The sequence below is a fragment of the Nelumbo lutea genome, chromosome 1 (genome assembly GCF_056320005.1).
Source record: "Nelumbo lutea isolate HS-2025 chromosome 1, American lotus-T2T, whole genome shotgun sequence".
Classification (NCBI taxonomy): Eukaryota; Viridiplantae; Streptophyta; class Magnoliopsida; order Proteales; family Nelumbonaceae; genus Nelumbo; species Nelumbo lutea.
In genome coordinates this window covers 32,863,651-32,888,460 of record NC_142684.1, presented here as the reverse complement: position 1 = coordinate 32,888,460, position 24,810 = coordinate 32,863,651, and the positions used below count along the sequence as shown (strand labels likewise).

The following is a 24,810-nucleotide window of genomic DNA, read 5'->3' as shown; positions in this document are numbered from 1 at the left end:
TTCAAATTCCAATTCAAGGTCTTCAAATCTAATCAGATTCAGATGCAGGTTTTCAATAATTAGATTGGGTTCAAATTTTGTTGAACCCAATCCTTTTATAGCCCTACAGTCTACGAGGTTCTTTCAAAAACAACATTCGTTCAAAAGTTTAACATTCTTGCCATAATGTGAGAAGGTTTAGTGAAAGATCGAGAGTATGTAAACAAAAATGATAAAAGAAAATTGTTTGGAAAACTTCCTAATTTTATCCATGTAGTGACCTAAACACCAAAATATCAATGACTTGTTGCCATTTAATGCATTCACCATCAGTTTTTCATTAGAAACAAAGCTTCAAAAGCTGTTATAAGCTCTGCCTCTATTGGTTCTTTAACCAAACCCACTTTACCACCTCTAACAACAACAAAATTAAACAAGCTATTATATACAAACAAAAGTTCCCCTATTGTCATTCATAATATCCCCATCACATAAAATACAAAACACTATGATGTGGCAAGAATAAAAGGTTTACCTATTATACACAACTATGTTAACATTGAATTATTCCATATATTTGTTGTTCCATTAATTTTTTGTAGAACCCAAAAATGTTTGTTTCAATATTTTTAAAATCAATGTCATTCCTAGATTGCCATATATTAAATCTTGTTAATTTTATTTAAAGTAGTTTTATCATAAATAAATTCTATTAATTAGATCTATATAGAATACTTTTAATAATATAAAACCCATTTAAAAAAAAGACTCAAAAACAAAACCTTCTTTCATCCATGTAGCAAGTAAACAATTCAACCACCCAGGTCAAATTGGACAACCCATGATGTTGTAATTAAGTAATAGAAAACAAAAAAACATAAATTTTATAAAAATTGTGAATACATTATTACTATCATTATCATCATCTAAAATTACACACTTATTAGTAAATCACTAAAAATCTGGTTATATAATGGGATGTTACATAGAGGTACTTTCAAAAAAATAGATAATGCATTCTATCCATTGTATTATACAAGAACGTCAAAAAATAACTCGGGTATTGCATATTATTCATAATATTATACAAATAAATCACTAAAAAATCTGGTTATATAATGGGATATTACATAGAGGTACTTTAAAAAAAATAGATAATGCATTCTATTCATTGTATTATACAAGAACATCAAAAAATAACTCGGGTATTGAATATTATTCATAATATTATACAAATAAATCACTAAAAAAGCTGGTTAATGGTATATTATTTAGATACATATGCAAAAAAAATAAAAAAACTAAACGATCAATATTAAGTCATTAGAAACGATTGTACTTGTTGTCACTAGCGATTTGCTGTGGTTTTCGCTTTAAAAACTAGATTTGCACAAAAATGCTGTAGATCTAATTTTAGACATCAAAAACTTCAAAAAAGTCTAAATCAAACTGTGAATGAGTGGGGAAGAAAAGAAATTGCAAGAAACACCACATACCTAAGAGCCTAGTTAGAAACCAATCCTTGGTCCTATTGGACACCACTTATTATTGCCTCTAGGTACCTACGCGAATGAAGAAGATGATACACTTATCTCCATTTGCAGAGTCATTATCAACATATTGAAAATTTTAGGGACAATTTTATCCCACGAAAAAGAAATAAGCACTTAAATTTTAAGTACCTAAAATTGATCAAACCATTAAGCACTTATTTTTTAAACAAACACTTATTCTTGGATTTTTTGCTAGGCAAGAATAAGTGCTTATTTGCCACTTATTGTGTGGTCCCACAACATATTTTAAGCACTTATTTGAATAAGTGCTTAAAATAAATGATACCAAATAGCGGTTAAATCTATTTATGATATTTTTAATATATAATATAAAACCTTTTTTCAAATCAACATGAAAAATAAACCATTATTTTGTCTAAGTGGCAGGTAAGTAGTTCAACTATTCACGTCAAATGGTCTCACAGTTAAATCATGAAAATTTAAAAATAAATAAAAAACATAAATATCATAAATTACACTTTTTTCTAAAAAATTTGGAACACCTCTAATATTATACATTTACCATATTAAACACAAATAAACACTATTTTCAAAACTGGACCAGACTGGACGGTCGAACCAGAAAATTTGGGAACCGGGACGGTCGGACTGGTTCTGTTTTCTTCCAAAACCATTGATTTTGGTCAGCAAACCGCTTAACCGACTGGTTAACCATTTGAACGTTTGAATCGTTTTGACTGTTTTCCAATTTTTATTTATTTTTTATTTTTTTGTTAGAACGGGTTGGCCATTCGGGTCGAACGGTCAGACCGTTTGAACTGGTAAGCGGACCCCTAACCGTTTCGTTTTTAAAAACCATACAAATAAGTATTTTGAATAAGAAGTATTTGTATTCATGATGCAAATGAAATGAAACCATTTTCCTATTCAAGTGGTGGTTTAATGGTTGAACCTTTTAGGTCAAATGTCGACCAATGATGTTAATAATCAAATATTACAAAATTTAAAAAAGATAGAGACAAATTTGCATACAATATTTAAAAAAGCCCTTTGGTAACCCAAGTCAAGTGCATATTACATCCATACATACATATATAGACACATTTACATACATGCATGCATATATAATTTTACACATATACATTTATCTCAAATTTTGTTGTGGAGCTGATTGACAAGCCAAACTCTGAGCCCAATCCAAGTGCATCAAATTTCAGTTAAGATTGGGCCCAGGTTGGACAAATTTGACTTCGGTCTTGAGCCTTATGCCCAATGCATAGGGTTGGGCCTAGGTCTAACTTAAATTTAGCCAAACATACTTGACTTGCACCATAATGGTCTAATCATTTGGATAAATGGGTCAACCAATGATGCCATAAATAAATAATAAAAAAATCAAAATAGATAAAAATTACAAAATACATAAAATTTATAAAAAATTTGACATATGTAAGATATTACAAATTGATCATATCAAACAAAGATAAGTGTGACAAACAACAATTATTTTTAGAATTAATAATGGAAATGGAATAAAAAATTTAAAGTTGTCCAAAAATGAGATCACTTTTTCTTTTAAGTCAAATTACCAACACATGATGTCATAATTATATAATAAAAATTAAAAAAGAAATAAAAAATTATAAAAAACACAAAACTTAGTCTATAAAATTTATGCACATCTCTAATATTATATATTTATTATATTAAATAAAAGTAAAAATGATAAATAAGAAACACTTTTATTAAAATTTAAATCCATCAATACACAAGGTTTAATTACTTATCTTTTTAATGGGAGCGGATCAATTGCTGCAGTTTGCCAAAAAAAAACAAAAAAGAAAAAACTTCCAGATTAGCTTACCGAAAGCCTCTGGATGGCTGTTGGGTGCTTGTAGAGGCCCACTGGACTTTTATATAAGAAAGAAATGCCCATTGAACTTTGTGGTTTCCACATTGACTCCCAGTTGGCCCACGATTTTTGGATTCACGGAGTAATATTTTCTGAAATCTTTCAGCGATCGAACTCGTTCATAACGTACATTCTTTTTGGCGTTATTCCGATCTGTTGTGGAAAACGCGACACGTGTTGAAAAACCTGCGATCCATCGTCTTCTCCTTTTGTTTTTGGTGTTAGAATCCATCGTCTTCTTGATTTGTTCTCTTGTCGTCGTCTGAGTTAACCAGATTCATTACTTAGCTTAGTATTGCTCGCTCAGGTCATCAACAGCAAAGCTATACGTAGAACAAATCGTGTCATACTCGTATAGGTTTCCTATCCGTATGGGTGTCGTCCCCTCTTGACTCTCCGAGATTCTTCTATCTACTTTTATATTGGAGTCTCCTAGGGTAGATCCTTCTCTCTCTTCCTTCCACAGGTTTAAACGGTTACTGAGCAGTGAGGTTAGTTTTCAGATCCTCGTCTCCTCTGTCTCTGTTTCCGTCTCTCGAGATTGATTGATTCAATATATTATTTAATGTTGCTTAATTTTTGTACGAGTGCACATAATTCATTGATCGTTGGTGCAATTTTTTGGTTACTGGTATTGAATTTGATTGTGGGCTATCTGGCTCTACTGAGATCTGTTGTACCCACAACGTTTTTGTTATGAATTGGTAGAAGTTTGTTTAAATTTTGATTGCTTCTTGATTTTTTCATTTTTTTGTTTGGTGATGAATAGATTCTATTATGAAGTGGGTGTCCTCTAATTTTCCGGAGGAGAATAGGAAGATATTATTTTGAATAGTTTAAGGCTTCTCTAGGGTTTTTGATGATGGGAGTTCACATTCTAAGATTTAGATGATATATATATCATAAGTAACGGTTGTATTTTCTTAAATTGTAATGTAATGTAATTTCCAAGGAGATTTCCTCTGACAACTTCGCATTTTATATCAGTATGACTATAATTTATTGATTTTAGTTTTTTTTCATGTCAAGCAAACAAAATCGGGCTGTGGCAGATCTGCAATGGAGACTGATTACAGGGAAGATTTCAATGAATTGGCAATGTCGGAAGCATTACATCTATTATGACATTAAGATGTGGTGTTTCTTGCTTAGATTATAGTGCATGATAAAACCCTTTGAGCAAAGATTAGATTAGAGAACTGGTTCATGTCAGTGCAGGAGGGTCATAGGTGGATGAATCCAGTTTGCTAGATATTGGACTATAACAAATATTCCTGATACCCTCTTATTGAATAGAATTTAAGGATATGTATTTTTTATTTTATTTTTCTGATTGAGATTGTGAGACATATTTTGGTGCATTTTTCTTCATAATATATTAGTTCCTTCCACTAACTTGCATTGAAGTATTTGACAGCTTTAACATTCTTTTCATTCCTTTTCTTTTCCGTTATGTTCAAGAATAGGCTTAATAATGGAATAGAAGTGTTGATGCACATGACTGGTGTAAATATGAATGGAATTTAAGGAACACGGAATTGATAAATTTGTGAAGAAGGTTAGGCAGCTATACAAAATGTTGGCTTTTATTTAGGTGTTCAATCTGGAAGTCTTCTTAAACTATCCTGAATGGTGTTTTTTGGTGCCTACTGCCTACTACTCAAGAATTGGTTTGTTTAATTTTCTTAGAAGCAAGAATGTGATTGCAGCTGAGTAAATGGGCCCAAGTTTGAATTTATGCAGCAGAGGCATGTTTATCTTTGGAATACCAAACTTATTGGCTAAGGTGCCTCAAACTTGTATTGAAATGCAAGAAAAAGCTTGAGCAAGTTAAGTGGCATGGTGATTTTTTTTTTTGCAGTTTGAGGATGTCTAGCAACGAGTCTTGCTAGCTTTTACTCCTTTCTGATATACCTTTCACTCTTCATTTTTAGAGGTAATAGGGTGGTAACTGTTCCATTTCAGGCACAAAACATTTAATTCATTTATTGCCTTTTTATTAGTATATACTATAGCTGTTTTTGTATGATATTTATGAAACTGGAAATAACTGAAAAGAACACTCCCCCTCCTCTTTCCCTCACCCTCAAATGAAATGATGCTTTATTTCTGAACTGTCAGAGAAGATAATTGAAGCAGCTTCAGTCTAATGTCCTTACCTTATCAATTTAGAAATGCAGGTTGAAGTTGACAACAAGCAGTGATAGGGGTTAGGTTGGTCTCATATTACCCAATCTTAATTTATAAGAAATGGATGGAAATCAAATCAGGAGCTTATTTTAAGAGGGACACTTACATTAGATTCTGCTATTTATTTATTTTATTTGCGAATTACTTTGGAATATCTTTGCTGTTTACTTTGTTGTTTCAGTGGAAGAACTATAACAGCAGTTTCTATGGCTATATTGACCAAGGCCTCCTTAGAAATGGAGCATTTAAGCTAACAAAATAGGATAAAAATGATACCAAAGCCTTTCTTTCCCCTATTTCTGTACTCCTTCACTTTCCCACTATTCACTTCCACCAAGATCATGCTTGTTATTGGTGTTTTCTTATCCCTCATTTTGAATTGTTGATGATTTTACCACCCTGCCTCTCTTCTCTCACAGACATTTCTTTCTTTTCCTATTCTTTTCTAAATATTTATCATTTTATTTCCTTTGCCGAGCTTTTGTACTGTGCAATTCTGAAACAAATTTATAAGCAACACCACTAAGAAAATAAATCTCAGTTCTAGAAGCAATGTAACTAATAACAACATTAGTTCTTACCTGACCAATCTTGGTGGATTCATCATCAAATTTATATGAAGCTTTTCTTTTTTTTATTTTTTGGAAAAAAAGATAAATTTATATGAAGCTGTTGCCTTTTTGACATGGGACATTGCTTAGTGTAATGGTAAAATCTTGGGCTGACAAGTTGAGAATGTAGGTCTATGCTGGAGAGCAGTGACTTTGTGCAAGTAAAATCTAAAAGTTAGGTCCATATCCAACCTACCCTTTGAAAACCCCAGATAGACGGGACAAGTATTGGGTAATAGCTCTTTTTGTTGCTTCCCTGGCTCAGAAATACATGTTACTACGTTAGGAGCCTGGAAAATTCATTGAGATGCCCTTGAGAAAGCTAAGGAATTGGGCCTGAAAAGGCTAATTATTGAAGGTGATACCAAAACAGTTGTGGACTGGTTATGGAAAGGGGAAGGAGTCTCTTGGCACCTAAGGAGATTCAAAAGGCTATCCAGGGATATGCTGATTCAAATTAATTGGGTTTGAAGACCGGCCAACAGTTTGGCTAAACAAGGGGTACAAAGACAGTCTATGTTTTGGGCCTATTTGTAATATTTGGGGGTTTGGACTTCTGGCGTCCTTTTTGTATTCTTCACAACTTCTGGTTGTTCTGCTTTATTTAATTTTAATGACATCGATTTTCTGAGTTATTGATAAAAAAAAAAAAGAATTCATTGAGATGTCTTGGATTGAGATTGATTTTGATTCAGAACTAAATCCACTGGAATTTCAATTTTTTTTTCTTCTTAGCACCAATCTAGTTCTTTTAAAATATAAAATATTATTAATTTCAGAAGGGAGAAACAAGAAATGTGACTTTAAAAAGTGAAATTTACTTACCATAAGGTTCACCATGATCTTTAAGGCCAAACTACTTTGAGATTCAGTTACACTAGCATGGACCAAAAGGGGTTGCTGGGTAAAGAAACTATTATCTATACCAGTAGAGGCAAATTAGATATTTCCAGATGTTTGTAGTAAGCTGTTCTGGTAATTATGTGCTCCTTACAAGTTTGAGGATGGAATTCTCATCTTTTCTAGGTAGAAGCCAAAATCTTCCTGTTCTTTTTGGCTTTTATTAATAGGCTTTAACTTTATACTTTCGCATTCCTTTGGCTTTTACACGTCATTATGCTGGATTTTCTGCACTATAGCTTTCCTTTTTGCATTGCAATTTCAGTTGCATTGCGGCAAATGTATGGGAGTGCAAATTCTGAGTTACTTTAGTTTCAGATTTTGCCTTATTTTGTTTGTTTGCATTGCATGTGGAGTAACATAAAACCTTAAAGAAAAATTGAACAAAAATTTGCATTCTTCTCATTTGCACTCTCATGAATTTGTACTAGTGCAAATAAAATTGCACTGCAGATAAATGGAGTATCATTCTTTGACATTCTTTTTGATCAGTAAACATGTATTTTATTTAAAGTTAAGATTGAAACAATTTGTATAACTTGGTGGTGGGAATGTTATTCCCAGTTTAGCATACTTTTCTGTCCCAAATTACAATGCAGCCCAAAATAATTGCTGCCTCAGTGCCCCTTGTTTGGCAAGAGAACCATTCTTTAACAAAATATTCACATGCAAACAACCCCTATCTGTAGTGTAACTTGGTTAAACAACATTTGTAACCTAATTTAGGTCTATGATTCTCAACTTTTCTGACTTTCTTCTGTACAACCACCCTAGAATTTGACAGTGGACTTGATTTTCCATGTCTGTTTGGACTTTTTAAATGCATATTATTTTAAATATTTGTGCTGAATATTAATACGATAGTTTGTGCACATTGTATTTTTCAATATTTTGTTTTCTTTTCAATGTTCATTTCATTTCCAAACCAATCAATTTTGATGTTGTATTGGCTAGTTTCTGATACACCTGTGAGTGTTACCATGTCTCCATTAAACCATGTCAAATTCCAATTTAATCCTCTGTTAGATCTTTTATCAGATTATTAGAAAGCTCAGTTTAGATTTGTAAATCCTATGATTTGGAGAAAAATAGGCAGAAGATCCTTTTTCTTGAATGAGCTTGATGTGCTGTGCTATCATTTGCAGTTAATGAAGGTGCACTTTTTAGAATTTTATGTGAGTTCATTAAAATACCAATTCGATGTCCTTCTCAGGATTTATAGAAATGAAAGAAGGTGATCTTTTTATTGCCCTCTTGGATGATTTATAATCCAGTATTCTCATGTTGTCTTTCAATTCATTCTACATAAAGTTGGAAATTGAAAGACCTACAAAATAATTTATACATTCTCTTAGATAAAACATACCTTTCTGTGAAAGAGGCATTATTAATTTATTTTTGGTAGTAAACAGAAATGAGTTTTATTCATTATAAGGAAAAGAGAAAGGATCACACTATCACATTACAGACAGTGTGGGCAATACAAGACAGCTTTCAGCTGACATACAAGTATATAATTTAATTGGACTGTAATTTAGTCATTCCCTGCCCTGGTAAGCCCCATTCAAGTTCTTGCCTCGATATTCCTACTTTTTTTCTAAGGAATCAGTCAACCCATTTTCACTCCTACTCATCCACATGAATGAACAATCTGTATGTATTTGGTTTTTCTTACTAAGAATTGGAACATTCATGTAGGTTCTTCTGTTAGCCATGAAATGAACACCTGAAAGAGGTATTATTTTAGTGCCAATAAATTACTTCTGTTAATTAATAAACTCTCTTTGTCAAACTTCTTTCATTATTATCTATGAGATTCAAAGTAGCATTGTGCTGAGATGGATAGTGGAAAAACTAGAAAGGATAGGATAAAAAATGAAGTCGTTCAGAGGAACCCAGGAGTAGCTCCAATAGGTGATACAATGAGAGAAAATAGACTAAAGATGGTTTGGTCATGTGCAAAGAAGACCATCAACAAAACTCGTAAGAAGTGATCTGTTGCAAGGCAAAGGGGCTAAATGGCTAGGGGTAGACCAAAAAGGGCATGGGTTGAAGTAGTAAGAAATGATTTAAGTGCCCATAATTTAACATTGTTATCCTCCTTAGCTATTCACTGTACAGTCTCCAAGTCATCAATCTCCTGCCAAAAAGACTGTGGAATAGAGAAATACAAGGCTAAGGACATGTCTTCCTGTTTAGTGTAATTATTTGCATTCTCAACTGATAATCCCTGGCAATATCCAAGGGTTGAGAGTCTCTGCAAGACCATCCCAAACTTCTTTAGCAGTTTTCCTCCATTGGTAATTCCTGTTGATGTGGGGCTGCACATAGGTATTAGTCATGATATCAACATGTAATTGATAAAAAAAATGATATCAACATGTAGCTTTCATGAACCCATTGTGCATGCTGAGGATTTGAGGAATTGGGTTCTACCACATCTACTGTAATATAACCCAGTTTTCCTTTACCACCAATGCCAATCCTCATCAATGGGTCCATTCTAAGTAATTTGAACCAATTCAGCTTAACTGAAGATTTCAGCGTTTTGGACTTACCTCCCAGCAAGGTCCTAGACTCCAATAACTGCTTCTGATCACTTCCAGCCACTTCCATCATTCCAAAACACAACTAAACATTTCAAATAATGGCAAGAGATACTGTAGAGAACAGATCTTGACTTAATGTTAAGAAGTAAGACTATCTCTTCTTTGGCAGCAGCACTAGGAAAGAATCAACCACTCTTGAAACGAAAACTTTTGTGAAGGAATTAACAAACACAAATCTGATTGGCTAACAATTGTCCAACTTTATTTGATTCTAAACCAAGAATCAACCACTCCAATTTTTTCCTATTTGATTGGATCTGAAGATTTGTAGAAAGACCCATCTCTGTATCTTTTTCTAGTCTCAATGTCTTAAGTTTATTTATTTTGATTTCTTTGTAGTTAGGCATTTGGTTATATATAACGCAAAGCTCATTATTATGTTAAGTTATTTTCCAGGATATCTTTTGCTTAAATAGTTCTGATTATATGTCACTTAGAAATACTAAAAAAATTACATCACTATGATGATTGATAATAATAGATACATCTAGGATCTATGACGAATATCATTATTAATGTTTTCAAAGGTGTTTGAGGCATATGCCTGGAGGCATGCCTCCTGGAGAGGTGCACTCAATGCCTTGAGGTGTACACTGGAGGCAGCCTCTAACTCATCGAATAGTCCGTGTCTCAAAGTCTTTGCAAAGACTGAAAGGGGGTATGTATGGAATTGGCACTGCTAAGAAGGTGAAATCGTCAAAGAAAGTTATTAGGGGAAGCAAACAGGCTTCTAATTAAGCTTTTGGAGAGAGGTCTTTTTTGTTCTTTTGTCTTGTTTTTGTTTAGTGGGGTTGGCTTTTCTTTGGGTTTGGTTTATTTGTTGTATGGTGGGTTGTTTATTTGTTGTTGGTAACCTTCCTCTGTATTCTCTATTTTTTATTTCAATAAAAGTTTCTTTTTACTACCAATAAAGAAATTATGCTTAGAGGCATGGAGTGTACACTTCTACTATGCGTCATGTGCCTCATGCACACCTCTTGTTAGAAAATGAAGAGGAACCTAACTGTTGTGCCAGGCCCATCCTCAAAACATTGATCATTATGTATGCCTATTACAAAATATGTATAGTGTGGTTTTAGAAAATATAACATCATTAATGTCTAATTAAATAATTAATAATTTTTAATTAATATGTTTAATTAGGATAATATATGAGGTGAAATATTTATTCAATTTGACATGTTTGGTTGTGTCAATTGCTGGTTGAAAACTTTTCCAAAAATATTAATATATCTTTGAATTTAATCCTAAGATCTTTGGACTTTAGAGGATTGTTGAATGCTAATGTCCAATAATCAGAACCCAACCTTTTGCAATAATTACATAGTTTTTTTAATCTTGTCTAAAAATGAAAAACTAATGTCCAAGAGATACTCGAAAGTAACCTATTTCAATACTCTGATTGATTGCCCATATGGATGAACAAATCGAATATGTGGTCTATAATATTAGAGTAGGGGGGTGAACTAGGATCTTGGGCAGTAGCCTTGGGATGTGTTTGTGGTGAGTGGCCAATGAATTACTCAGGGCTCCCCTTAGGTGCAAACCCTAAAAGTGTAGCTTCTGGAACCCAATAGTGGAGAAGAGATTGGTAGTTTGGAAAATGAACTATATTTCTCTTGGGGGTAGGTTAACATTGATTAAGTCCAATTGGCTAATCTACTTGTGTATTATCTTTGTGTTCAAGATGCCTTAAGTGTTTGTTCAAAGAATACAAAAATTGATGAGAGATTTCCTTTGAGAAGTTGGGGAGGGGAAGAGGGTTCATTTGGTTAGGTGGGATGTAGTGAATAGAACAAAAGAGGATGGAAGCTTGGGAATAGGGAACATTGGTAACAAGAATCTAGCTCTGCTTGGGAAGCGACTGTGGAGATTTCCAATTGTGGTTGAAAGATCGTGGCATAAGGTTGTGGCTAGCATTTATGGGCTCTAAGAAAATGGATGGGATGTTGGATTACAACACAAAACTACCCTTCCTTCATCTTGGAAGGCCATCTTTGATACTCTTTCTTTGTTTCTTACCCCCATCAGGTAGCAAGATTAAATTTTGGAAGATCTTTGGCTTGGGGAGTCTCCTTTGGAAGATTTGTTTTCTCATTGTTCGGTTAAAATCGAAAAGCCGAACCAAAATTTTTGGTTTCGGTTTGTTTGGTTCGGTTAATTCGGTTTAAAAAAAATTCAATTTTAGGATTAGAAATTCGGTTAGGCGCATTTTAGGGTATGCACCTCGCCTAGTCCTAGGCGAAGTATTTTCAAAAGGCGCTCACCTGGTGCACCTTGCGCTTTAGCCCAAGCATGCACATTTTGAAAATCTATGCATTTTTTTTCTGTGTGTGTGTGTGTGTGTGTGTGTGTGTGTGTGTGGTGTCTGGGTCGGGGCTCTTCCCCCCAGACCCCTGACCAAGCCCCTCGAGGCAAGCCCAAACACGTCCATATTAGGGTATTGAAGCAGACATAACCCACCATATTTGCTAATGTTGCTCATTCATTCATCCTAATAAAAGACATTTTTAAAAGACACTTAACGTTATAAAATCTTTCTTTTTTATAGGGATTAAGAATTTTAGACCCTAATATGGATTTGTCTAGGCTTGCCTTGAGGGGCTTGGTACAAAGGCAACTCCTAGAATCAAGAATGCACAATGTTTAACATCATATTAGCTATTTGGAGTAATGCAATTGGGAAAAAATAAAGAGATTTACAGTTTACATGCTTGAATATGTTTTATATGTTATGCTTGATTTTATATTTAGATTTTCATTTTAAATATTTTTTACATGCTATGTTTATGTATTTTAATTTGAGATAATAGGTTTTTTAAAGCATTTATTTTAAAATTAAAGTTTATATTTTTAATTAAAAATTTGTTTAGTATTTTGATAATTTGCATTTTTTTTGAAAATTTTGCCTTTTTTTAGATTTTTCTTGCATTTTTGTGCCTTGCTTCAAAAAGGTGCACACCTTGCCTTGGGTGCAAAATGGCCCTTGTGCTTTTTTTGTGCCTTTCTCTTTTAAAAAACTGTTACTATCTCTAGCCTTAAAGGTAAACCCATCTTTGACCTTGTCATCCCTTCTACCTCACCCTTGGGTTTGATTGGAATTTGGGTTTTAGGAGAAATATAAGAGAGTCCGAATCCTTTTTAATTCTTGCCTTATGAAAGTATTAGATGCACTATTCTTGAAAGCTCTAATGGGGGCAAATGTCCATGGGCTCAAAATCTTGATAGAAGTAGTCTGGTGTGCTCCTATTCCACCTAAAGTTAGTTCCTTTTGTTATGAAGTTTTCCATGGAATCATCAATACTAGTGATTTATTGCGAAAAACGATACTCAATTAGCCTCTTACCAAAGGTAGAGGTTGGTGGAAGTTAAACTTTGATGAGAGCAGTATGGGAAACCCTGGGACATCTAGTGTTTGGGGAGTAATAAGGGATTAGAATGGAGGTATTCTTGCAATGTATTCAGGTTCAATAGGAGTTTTACTGAGGGTAGAGATGAAGGCAGCAACCATTGGAAAGCCAAGGAGATGGGAGCACAAAGAGTGATTGTTGAGTGAAGACAGCTTGGTGCTTCAGAAATGAAATCAGGCGTTTTAAATGGTTTTCAAAGGATATGCAGATTGAGGTTCAACGGGTACAAAGATAAGCCAACAGCTTGGCGGATGGCCTGGCAAAATAGGGAGTCAATAGTCAACTGTTTTTTGGGATGTGCTGTAAAATGCAAGGGTTGGGTGGGATGGCAGAAGCTATTTTGATTTCCAAGTAATTGTAGTCACAACCTTTTGTTCTACCTTTTCTCTTTTCTAATTATTGAATGAAATTTCTTTTCTTGTCGCTGTTCAAAAAGAAAAAAAAATATTAGAGTAGGGGGATGGAATTGAGATTTTTATGTGGAGTGTTTTGGTCGTTGTGTATTCATCTTACTGAAGGAAATATTTCATAAGACAACTAATGAAGATTACCAATCGTATGAAATGGAAAGTTGTGCATTTAGAAATATGGAACAAGTATAGACAAGATGAGAATTTTGAGATTATGAGTGTCAATTCCAGGCAATATGGATTATAAGATAATTGATTCATGGGAACATAGGGATGTCCTAGTTATTGAAAAAATGAAGGAATATTTATTGAGTTGATTTTTAAATGTACATCCAAGTGAAATAACTTTATCACCTAATGGAGTTATTTGGCTCATGTTGAAGGATTTGGAAGAGCAAGAATTATTTCTCATTTTCCTAGGGTAAGAAAATCCTTACCTAAAATTAACTACAATAGAAAAAATTTATAGTCATATTTCTTCAGACAGGGGATATATGTGAATAATCTATGTAGGATTAGTCAGAATTGAGGTATAGTCTCTTAAAATAAGGGAACATAAATTTGAAACTTTTGAACACAGTTTGTGTCTTTCTAGTTGCGGTCACTTGTTTCTTTCTTATTTTTTTTTTCCTTTTAAGTGATTTTTATATTGTTCACCAAATCCAAACAAACCATTACATTTTAGATGCCCAAGATTGAGCTAAGTTGGTTAATGACATGACTTTATTTTCTAGGAATTTACTATTCTTAGCAAAAATTAAATTTACTATTTATAGTAGTTTCCAGGCTTACAATTTATAGAAATTCCTGTAATTGTTATGGTAAAATAATTCATTTAGTAATTTCTGACCATTTTCAGGTCCTGTAATTGAGTATTTGTTTCTCTTGCACTGAGTGTAATAGAATGTGATGTGCGGAGAAAAGTGGGAATTCATACTAATGATAATACATTTCCTTGCATTTTTTGGAATGTAGCTTGCAGAAAGCTCTTTACCTGTATTTCAAGGAACTTCAGGATCTACAATGAGTTTAGCATGTCTTGTGTGCCATAGTGTAGATAGTCCATCTCAATCTTTTAGGAGTTACTCTGTTTCAAGTTCAGACAATGAAGGCCGCTGCTCTGGGATTGTTAACTGTTTGGCAAGGAAAGCATCTCTCCACTCAGAGACTCCAAACGGCATGATCACATCATCCAAGGTGACCCCACATCCAATTATGGCCAATGGTCAAGTAATCACAGGGTCACCACGCCTGGTCCGGAGCTGTGCTGTTAGAAGAGACCTTGTGAGGGACTGGAATTTTGATGAAGTAGTGATGGAGCGCTAGCATACAACATTGACAATATAGAAGAGTTGAGAGCTCCTTTTGTTAGAGACTGGTTAAATATTGCTAAAGCTCTGAATTCACTCTCTTTGAGTTCACTCTGTATTTGTACATATTACATTTCACCCAATCAACCTTGCCTTAGATTTGTCTTTATTTTGCTTGGACACTGTGCGTTATCCTTGATGAAACTGTACAGACACTGATGACTAGAACGGTTCCCATTAGGTTTTTCTTCCTTGTGTTTTTGCCAGTGAATATTTTCTTTGTTTCGGATTCATGGCAGCTGTCTGACCTCTAACAATTCAGGTCCACCACAAATTACGACCTCTAACATCCTAATTGTGGCGCACCAAAAGGTACATGCGAATTGTATCTCAGTTAATTCTACTGCATTTCGGCGCTCAATGCTTTTTTTTTGGATGGGCAAAATTGCACCCATAGGCTGACTCCAGGTAAAAGGCATCGACTAGAAAAAGCCTTCTCAATCAATAATTTAGAAAAAGCCTTCATCAATAATTTAAGGCCCCGTTTGTTTTTGGGATTTTGAAGGGGGGATGTTGGCCACTGGATTGTAGTTGCGATTGATCAATTTACCCATGATCTTATTTTGGAGACATGTGGGATTCATGGAAAAATTGATTTTCTCAATTTGAGTAAGTTGAATTTCCCCACTGGGATTGTAGTTGCCATTGATCAATTTACCCATGATCTTATTTTGGAGACATGTGGGATTCATGGAAAAATTGATTTTCTCAATTTGAGTAAGTTGAATTTCCCAAGTAAAGGGTAAATGAAAAAGTTAAAATGGTTCAAATTGATTTTCTCAATTTGAATAAGTTGAATTTCCCAAGTAAAGGGTAAATGAAAAAAATTAAAATGGTTTAAACTGTTTTCAAAACCAGACCGGACCGGGCGGTCAGACCGAGAAAACTGGCCTGACCGGTTCTGCTGCTTTTTCCCCCAAAACCGCTGAACCGGCCAGTTAACCATTCGAACGGTTTTGACCATTTTTCTAATTTTTTATTATTTTTTTTAATTTTTAATTTTTTTTTATCAGAACAAGCCAACCGTTCAGGTCGAATGGTCAGACCGTTCAAACCGATAACCGGACCCCTGACCGGTTCATTTTTAAAAACCATGAACATTTACCTGGGTAAATTAAACAAAAGAGAAAATGTTCATGGGAAATTCAGGTAAATGTTCATTTTTAAAAACCATGAACATTTAAGAAAACACTTTGTTTTTTGTTGACGCAATATAGTCCAATTCAAGGGGTGATCTGATTCGTTAGATAAACCAATCCATTTTTTTTATAACGAATCTCAAACAATTGTTGATTCTTTTTTCTTGGGCTAATTATTTATATATACCCTGAACTTTCGAAAACAATTTATACATGTCTTATTGACCGGCCCCACATAACATAATACCAATAGTGCCCTAATTTCTATGAAAAAATCATAACCTAGAACGAGTAAGAGAGCTTCCCCTCTTTTAACCATTACAACAAGAACTATTAATCAATTCATTTGATAAAAAATATATAAAAGGAAGAATACATTGGGTTCCCCTACCTGTTTGGTTCAGAATCGGAATCGAATTCCGATTGATGCTGCTTGGTTCATGAAGAGGCTGGAATTGGAATCAACCATCATGGAAGAGTCTCTGTTCGGACATTTTGAGCAGCGGCTGACAAAATGCCCAATTTGGATAATAAGAAATTAGACAAACAAGGATCAAATATTTCATGTATGTTCTGTTCTCTACTTTTTTTTTTCCCCCTTTTTCTTTCATTTTGTTGATGACAATTTTCTGGTTAGCTCATTTTAACTGATTTATTCTGATTTTGGGCTTTCCAGTTACTCCTGGGTTCAAGCTTGGAAACGGTTCGGTCATAAAGGCTGAGGTGCATTCAAAGCCCAAAAGCACAAAGCAAGTTTTGTTTTGCCTGGCTCAAAACGATGAGAAATTTGCCGTTGTAAGGGTAGTATGGGGATTAAAATATATCGCAACGAAAGTTTTGGACGGAAGGTTAATGAAAAGGGGTATTTGTCTCATGGTCATAGTATAGGGGGGTCTGTAATTTACCCTAAAAATAAAAAAGCAGAAAATGCATGAAAATACCAAAATATGTAGAAATTGCAGAAATTTTGCAAGAAAATGCAGAAATTACAATAATTTTGTAGAAAATTCAGAAAAATGCATGAAAATACTCAAAAAAAAATGTAGAAATCTTGCAGGAAAAATGCAGAAATTACAACAATTTTGAAGAAATTTCAGAAAATGCATGAAAATGCTAGAAAATTTGCAGGAAAATGCATGAAAATCGGGAAATTTGCAGAAATTGTAAAAGTTGAAGGAAAACACAGAAATTACAACAATTTTGCAGAATATTATAGAAATTACAGAAAATTTGCAGGAAATTGCAAGAAAATCAGAAAAATGCATGAAAATATTAGGAATTTTGTAGAAATTGAAAAAGTGCAAGAAAATGCAGAAATTACAAAAACTTTGCAGAAAACTATAGAAAATACAGAAAGTTTGTAGTAAATTGCAGAAAAATACATGAGAATACCTGAAATTTTGTAGAAATTGCAGAAATTTGCAAGAAAATCAGAAATTTTCATAATAACTTTGCAGAAAAAGTCCAGAAAAATGCATGAAAATATCAAGAATTTTGCAATAAATTGCAGAAAAATGCATGAAAATAAAAGGAATTTTGCAGTAAATTGCAGAAACTACAGAAATTACTTGAAAATTGTAGAAATTAAAGAAAATATCATTTACTTTGCAGTAAAATGCAGAAATTACAACAATTTTGCAGAAAATTATAGAAATTACAGAAAATTTGCAGGAAGTTGCAGAAAAATGCTTGAAAATACCTAAAATTTTGCATAAATTGCAGAAAATTGCAGAAATTACAATTATTTTGCAGAAAAGTTCAGAAAATGCATGAAAATATGAGGAATTTTGTAGTAAATTGCAAAAATTACAGAAAAATGCAGAAATTACCTGAAAATTCTAGAAATTATAGAAAATATCATTTACTTTGTAGGAAAATGCAGAAATTACAACAATTTTGCAAAAAATTATAGAAATTACAGAAAACTTGCTGGAAATTGCAGAAATTGCATAAAAAATGCTTGAAAATAACTGAAAATTTGCAGATAGAATTCTGATAGAACATGCTATTAGTAAACTTCTGATGTTTCTAGGCTCTTTATTAGGGATGTGAATGGGTTGGGTGTGGTATAGGTTTACCTCACCCTAAACCCAAAGTGAAGCAACTCCAATTTTGAACCTGACTACTAAATGGGTGGGGGGGGGGGGGGTATTGAACCCGCCCTGTTCCACGCCATAATGCCAATCGACTGGCTTTAGGATGGGCTCACCTCAACATGAACCCAGCCAAAAACTCAATTAAGGATGACAAAGTAGAATTTTCATCAAGAAACATGGGCTTTCATCATATCAACTAAACTAAATGGAAGAAGAAAACCTTCAAATTTTCTTCTGCTTATGCTTTGAAGGGCCTATTAACATGTTTTGAGGTAATCTCTTCCTCTCTTAATACAATTACACTTTTACTTGTTAAAAAACAAAGTATCTCTTCCAGTTATCAAGAATTTTGTGCAGTAAAGTCTTTTTAAATAGAGTCTTGGTTCATCTCCCAAAAAAAAAAAAAAAAAGAAAGAGCCTTGGTTCTCAGTTTCATACTTTTTAACATTCTTTGGAAACATTTCAAGTTTTGGGTTGACTATATGACAAAACTCTTTTGGATGGATGTGGGTTTCACCAAAACTTAATTTTGAGCAATTGGGCTTCACTTTGGACAAGCATGCATTTAAAAATGAAAAACAAAGTAGAAAAATGATATCTTTTGTTTAAATCTAATTTCAAGGACAGTTTTGATTAAAAAAAGCAGTCATGTTGATTGTTTTATTCTTATGCTTTTTCCTCTATTTTATTTACCTTTCCTTTTTCTGTTTGATACAGCATAAGACTATTGATAGTGTGCTTGCATGAGGTGAGAAATTGGACAGTTTATTGGTCTTAGGCTACACATTCATAGTCATGCATCTACCACTGTATCATAGATACTGCTGTATCATCTATCTATCTATCTATCTATCTATCTATCTATATATATATATACATATATGTGTGTGTGTGTATGTTTAAATATAATACATGTATGCATGTTAAGCCTATGCCCGTCCATATTTACATTATATGCTTTTTATATTTTGAGGCTTCGTTATTTTATTGTTTCCTTTCCACTAGTCTGTTTGTTTGGTGTTATATTCTGAAACTGAAAGCATGTTATAGACCAGAAATGTCTTAATATCCACCTTCACATTAATGGGTTATTGGGTCATATTTCTATTAAAGGCTTCTTTATTAGGACTCTCTCACCTCCAATGTTCTGCTGTTATTTTTGTTCATTTGCAAACCTTTAACGTGAAACCCCATCTTTTCACATGCCCCCTGTTTGCAGTTGTGTATGCAATCATGGGTTTTAGTTTCACCACAGTTGATTAAACTTTTGAGGAAGCTAGAATTGTGGCACTTGTATTTATGCATGCATTATATCAACAGTTCCACATGGACATCAGCAATGTAGATAAACATGTACTAGCCAACATCTTATATTTTGATTGAGTTCATACCAGTGTTTGTACATCTTAGAGTAAAGATCATTTCAAAGTATGTAAAAGAAAGCTGCAATGCTGATTTGAAGTTCTGGGTGTTGAATGTTGGAACAGATGTTTTACAAGCAACCCAAGAAGACCAATCAATGTTGTACCATATTATAGGTTTATGAAATCTGGAAAGGGAACAATTATTCGATCCTTGGAAAAGGATCTCTTGATAAGGAGTTCATCATCCAGCTATGATCAGAAGATGGCAACCAAATGGGATTTGTATTCTTATTTTATATATCATTTTCTTAAGGGATTTGTATTCTTATGAAATCAGAACTTATTGACTGAATGGTCTCACAGAGCTGACTGTGTGACCACAAATCCTAGAGACCATCTAGATACTAGTAATACTGGAGTTAAGCCAAACAGAAGGCAATCTAGTTTTAGGGGCTGGTGCTTGACTTAGTAAATATATAACCTGAACCCTACCTCGCCATCAAGTAGGCTGATCCATGCCTACCTGAATCCACAAAGGAGCAGGAGGGTTGAGCCTCTAAGATGATCAGGTGATTCAGGTCAATGATTGCCAGACATTCTGAAGAATGAAGGAATTCCTTAGGCTACATTTGGTTTATTAGGAAACTAGTGAGAAAGGGGCAATTATAAGACATTTCATGGAATTCCCAAGAATTTTTTGTTTTCAACTTTTCCTTCACACTTGCTATTCAAGGAACCAGACAAGAATTTATAACTATATAAATGCTTTATGAATTGGGTGTTGTGTGTAATGTCATATGAACCAGCTGAGCAAGATGGCATGATCAACAACTGCACAAGGCTGGTTCAGTCTAAAGGAATGTTCAGCAACATGATTGGTTTTATTTTTAAAACAAAAACAACCACCACATCAGCAAAATCAATATATTTTTTATGGCAAGGCAACTGTATTTGTCTTGAAAAAACATACACATCGGTGAGCATCCCCTAAAAGGGTAAGGCACCTAGAATGGATTGACAATAGCTTCTTCAACTTAGAGGTTGATTAGCAAGGTGGTATGGTTGTTGGTATGAACAATAATGGATCTAAGTCTGTGGTGTATCTCTACTCTGTGGCTTTACAGTCTCTGCTAGCTGGCATATTCAAATATTCAAGAACAGTTCAATGTAGTCTTCTTTACCTTGTACAGGCTTCCCTACCTTTTCTTTCAAACCAAACACAGCTTTAAGGGACTACAGTCTCTTCACTAGAGGAAGAAATCTAAGATTGGATAAATAAATTGTAGAACTCATGCAATTGTCAAAGGGTAGGGATCTGCTACCAACAAAATATTCTGAACACTGTCCCAACAAACCGCTGCAGCCACACATTAAGAACATCTTGGCAATAAGAAACATCCTTAGTAGGATCTTCTCCAAAAAATCATATGCACCAAATGACTTACTAATTATGACTTTGACAGTGAATATTATAGTTATCGGCTTAATTATAAGAAAAAATGAAGTGAAATTAAGGACACTGACATTGGCAATCCAATTGAATGCAAAAGTCTGTTAATCTGAACTGAAGAAAACAATCTGTATTACTTTTTGACAAGTTTTAAGAACATGGATGTAGCCCCAACCATATGCTCAATAACACTTGTCTTTTCTTGTATGTTAATAGGAAAAACAATAGTAAGGCTCACTACATGGCAAACCTGGCCAGAAATCAAAACAGCTTTTATCTCGTTTATAAATTACCGTCCACCTTGGCCAAATGTGTAATATTTGGTGGAGTTTCTCTTGTTGTGTTTCTTTTGTTTCCTTGATTTAATGAAAGCCTACTTACAAATAAATAAATAAAAATGACTCTGAGCTTTCAAACAGCAAGTTTGGCCTACAAACTACATACAAAACTGCGAAAATCTGTGAGTTTCAACTATGAACTATACTCACCGATTGCTTGGATTGACTGGTGTGAAAAACTTGTTAATGGTAGCAGTGAAGAAGTAGATCGATCCCAAATAGAGTAGGAGCGGATTTGCAGAAGAAGAAGAGGAAAGGAGAGAGAGATCCATGATGACCTGGCCGGAGTAATACAGGTCGGATATTCAGAGTTCAACCGCCGAACTGAAGGTTTGAAGGGTGTCCGGATTTCCCACTAACCCCATTCTGCTGCCTTTCCTACTAACCCAATCACTTGGTGACAGTTGTCCCATTTCATGTGACCTCAATTTTACGTGCAACAATTTACACGTAAGATATCCTCCCTTCCCACCCCCTTCTAGCGCTGGTTCAACTCCGGCTGGTAGGAAATCCCCCTCCTCCCCCTCTGGATCAACAGTGTTCCAATCGCAAAAGTTGATAGGTCAGCTCCGTATTAGCCCAGATTGGATAGAGTCTGTCATGAACAAAATCAGCGTAACCTATCCTTGGTCCAGGATCCAGGACCGTCGGGCAGGCCAAAAAGAACTGAAACATCATATATTGGCAATTGAATGAATAAATGCATACCATAAGCTCGTTTGGATTCAAACGCCTTTATATCCGCTACATGCAGCGTCATCGGAAAATAAGCACAGCAATGGTAACAGATGTACCTGAAAATTCATGCAAATTACACCATAAAATTAAGAAAAAAGTTATTTGGTAAACTATAATTGAAGAAAATTAGGGAAAAAACGATTTTACCATGCCAATGTTCGACCTAATTTACTTTCATCGTTAATAGGAAGCACCGTAAAAAACAAGAGCAGAACAAATATCCTGAAAAAAAAGTGTCAGAATTCAGAAAGACGAAAGCAGAGAGAGAGAGAGGGAAAAGGCTAAGCAGAGTTGATGGAGAAAAGGAGAACAAGTTTACTACGCACGAGAAAGCTAGGTAATTTGGAAGGAAGCACGCCATGAGAATCAATGCCGCGACCAAATGTAAGGGACCGAGCAGAAGGGCGAGAGCCGTTACCATCTGCCACAGCGAAGATTCTTTACTCTGGATTACTGTAGGCTCATCGGCGGAGTTAACGAAGTTTTCACGGTCACCGATAGTCTCCGGCATGGATACAGGCATATAGCTGTCAGAGAGAGAATTAGGAGGAGGTTCCCGTGAAGGTTGGTTAAAACGAACCTGGGCTTGCCTCGGGAAGGTATGTCTTAATGAAAATTGAAGCACTGTTGAACCAGAGGGGGAGGAGGGGGATTTCCTGCCGGCCGGGGTTGAACCGCATTAGAAGGGGTGGGAGCCTGGGAGGGGAAGATATCTCACGTGTAAATTATTGCACGTAGGATTGAGATCATATGAAAATGGGACAACTGTCACCAAATGATTGGGTTAGTAGGAAAGGCAGCAGAATGGGGTTAGTAGGTTGAAGGAGGGAGAGAAAGAGGGTCGGAAACTAGAATCAGGGGTTTGAAGGGTTTTTCCGTTATTTTATTTTTATTGTTTTAACCGGCTGGAATGGGAATCCGATTCCAAGGGAGTGGGTCGGGAATGACCATTTCCTCAAATGGGGAATGCCATTCCGCCACAAATGGGAATCGGATTCTGATTCCATCTAATTAAATGACTGGAATAGGAATGGACCATTCTGATTCCGGCTCCGAACCCCTATTCCTGCGAACCAAATATACCCATTATTCTTTTTGATAAGTATCAGCTCTGCCAGAATTCTGAGTTTAATCTTATCTTTGGAATTTTTCTTACCCTATTTGTTTTGTTCTGGTTTCCATTTATTTTTTACAAATCATTATTTGTTATCTATTCTTTGCATCTATGTTTCAGGTTTTAGAGCTCTCATTAGATTTTTTATGGTCTTAGATTCTTTTGAACGATATTGATTTGCTCAATTTCGACTGAGCTTGAGAAAATGATGCACAAACTCAAGTGTCTTGTGCAGTCACCAAATTCATTCTTCATGGTTATTATCCATATCGAAATTCAAAGTTTACCTGAAATTAATCACTAATTTTTCTATATCTTCATTTATTTAATATCCATTTGAACGTTGGAAACTGAATTCTAAGATCAAATGGACATTTGCCATGTAACTCAAGTACAAGAGACACCTCTATGCCTCTGTGTGTTGTCTCTTGGGTTTGACAAATTGTCAATCTTTAATCCTACTGGCCAAATTAATCAAAAGGATGTCCCACTTATACCAATTTTAGTTATTTAACCATTTTAATGCAATGGGTATTGATAGTGTGCAATTCGGCTGGTTCTAGCTGTCAACGATCTTGTCTCTGATTGGAGTAACGGGGAGCCTGAAACGGAGAAGATGAGGGAACTCCGGGGGGAATCCGGTGAGATAACTCCAAAGCTCAAGTTAGTATTCTCTCAAAGGCCAAGATAAAGACCAGATGGCGCAAAGTTCACATACCTTGTTGTTGGGGGTAGGGGGCCTTTTATAACCACATCGTGCACTCACTCCGAGGCCTTTGTCAGGTCAGATATGATTACTTTTGTGTTTCTACCAGTTCGGGTGTCATCCTTTCTACTGGGACAGAACCGCCACTGCTCCTTGTCGGAGCCGTCTTTGTAACTGGAGATGGCGGTGTCAGGTGGCGGTGGCAGGTGGCCGTTTGAAGTGTGGCCATCAAGCGTTAGATCCCAAGTCAGTCAGGTGCGCCGCCCCTGGATACAAACTTCCTCAGTGTCAGGCATGGTACGGTTTGTTCAGTTTGGCGTCCTTGAGGCGAAGTGCTGGAGTGGTGAGCGAGGTGAAGTCTGGAGTTCGGAGGTATGTCCTGAACTGCCATTAAGCCAGTTCGGCGAGGTGTGTCCAAAACCGCTAAGGCAAGCCGGTTTGGAGGTGTGTTCCGAACTAGCATAGGGTAGGCCAGTTCGGGTTTGGCTCGGGGCCTAAGGGAGAGTTCGGGTTCCCAGTAGTGAGTTCGGACTGCTGGTAGGTAGTTCGGACCGCTGGTTCCTTCACGCCTTAGGCGCGCTGTTGTGCCGAGTTGTTGCCTTTGCCACGTGTTGTGTAATTACGAGGTCGGGCCAAATCTTCCTTCATCAATTGCCCTTCACTCCTCGTGTCAAGGGTCTTGCTCTGGCGCGGGGAGTTCGCAAGGTGGCAGGTGGATTTGTCCCATACTTCGAATCTTGATAGCGCGAGGTGCGTTGTCAGAGTCCTTCGGGTTTCTTGAGCACCAAAAAGGTGGGAGACGCGCCTACCTACTTACAAATGCTGACAGACGTGGCGGTGCGCGCTTATTTCAAATTTCAAAAAAGGCGCGCCATTGAGAGACGTAACAGCGGATCTGTTCGATTTTGAAAATGTGCGCCGCTGCAGTTTTGAAAGAAGAGGAGACGTGTGCTGGTCGTT

General features: G+C 35.3%; 2 protein-coding genes across 5 annotated transcripts; one reads left to right on the top strand and one right to left on the bottom strand.

The window, feature by feature from the left end:
• Positions 1-3,754: 3,754 nt before the first annotated feature.
• On the top strand, positions 3,755-15,096 carry LOC148874203 (PyrD). The gene is made up of 2 exons (XM_088963531.1): positions 3,755-3,896; positions 14,511-15,096. Exon 2 carries the CDS (start codon positions 14,559-14,561, stop codon positions 14,859-14,861), a length of 303 nt encoding a protein of 100 aa, XP_088819657.1. The 5' UTR covers positions 3,755-3,896; positions 14,511-14,558; the 3' UTR covers positions 14,862-15,096.
• A 1,219-nt stretch (positions 15,097-16,315) lies between these two features.
• On the bottom strand, positions 16,316-22,683 carry LOC148874202 (diacylglycerol O-acyltransferase 2D-like). Of its 4 annotated transcripts, XR_016104773.1 has the most exons (5): positions 22,357-22,683; positions 22,178-22,252; positions 22,001-22,086; positions 21,443-21,887; positions 16,316-16,550 (listed from the first exon to the last, which is right to left on the bottom strand). XR_016104773.1 is itself a non-coding variant. In XM_088963530.1 (4 exons), exons 1-4 carry the CDS (start codon positions 22,551-22,553, stop codon positions 21,856-21,858), a joined length of 390 nt encoding a protein of 129 aa, XP_088819656.1. In that variant the 5' UTR covers positions 22,554-22,683; the 3' UTR covers positions 21,046-21,855. The 4 variants fall into 4 exon arrangements, 2 of the variants coding, with proteins under 2 accessions (XP_088819656.1, XP_088819655.1); XR_016104772.1 differs by having other exon boundaries at positions 21,443-22,086; XM_088963530.1 differs by lacking the exon at positions 16,316-16,550 and having other exon boundaries at positions 21,046-21,887.
• Positions 22,684-24,810: the final 2,127 nt, after the last annotated feature.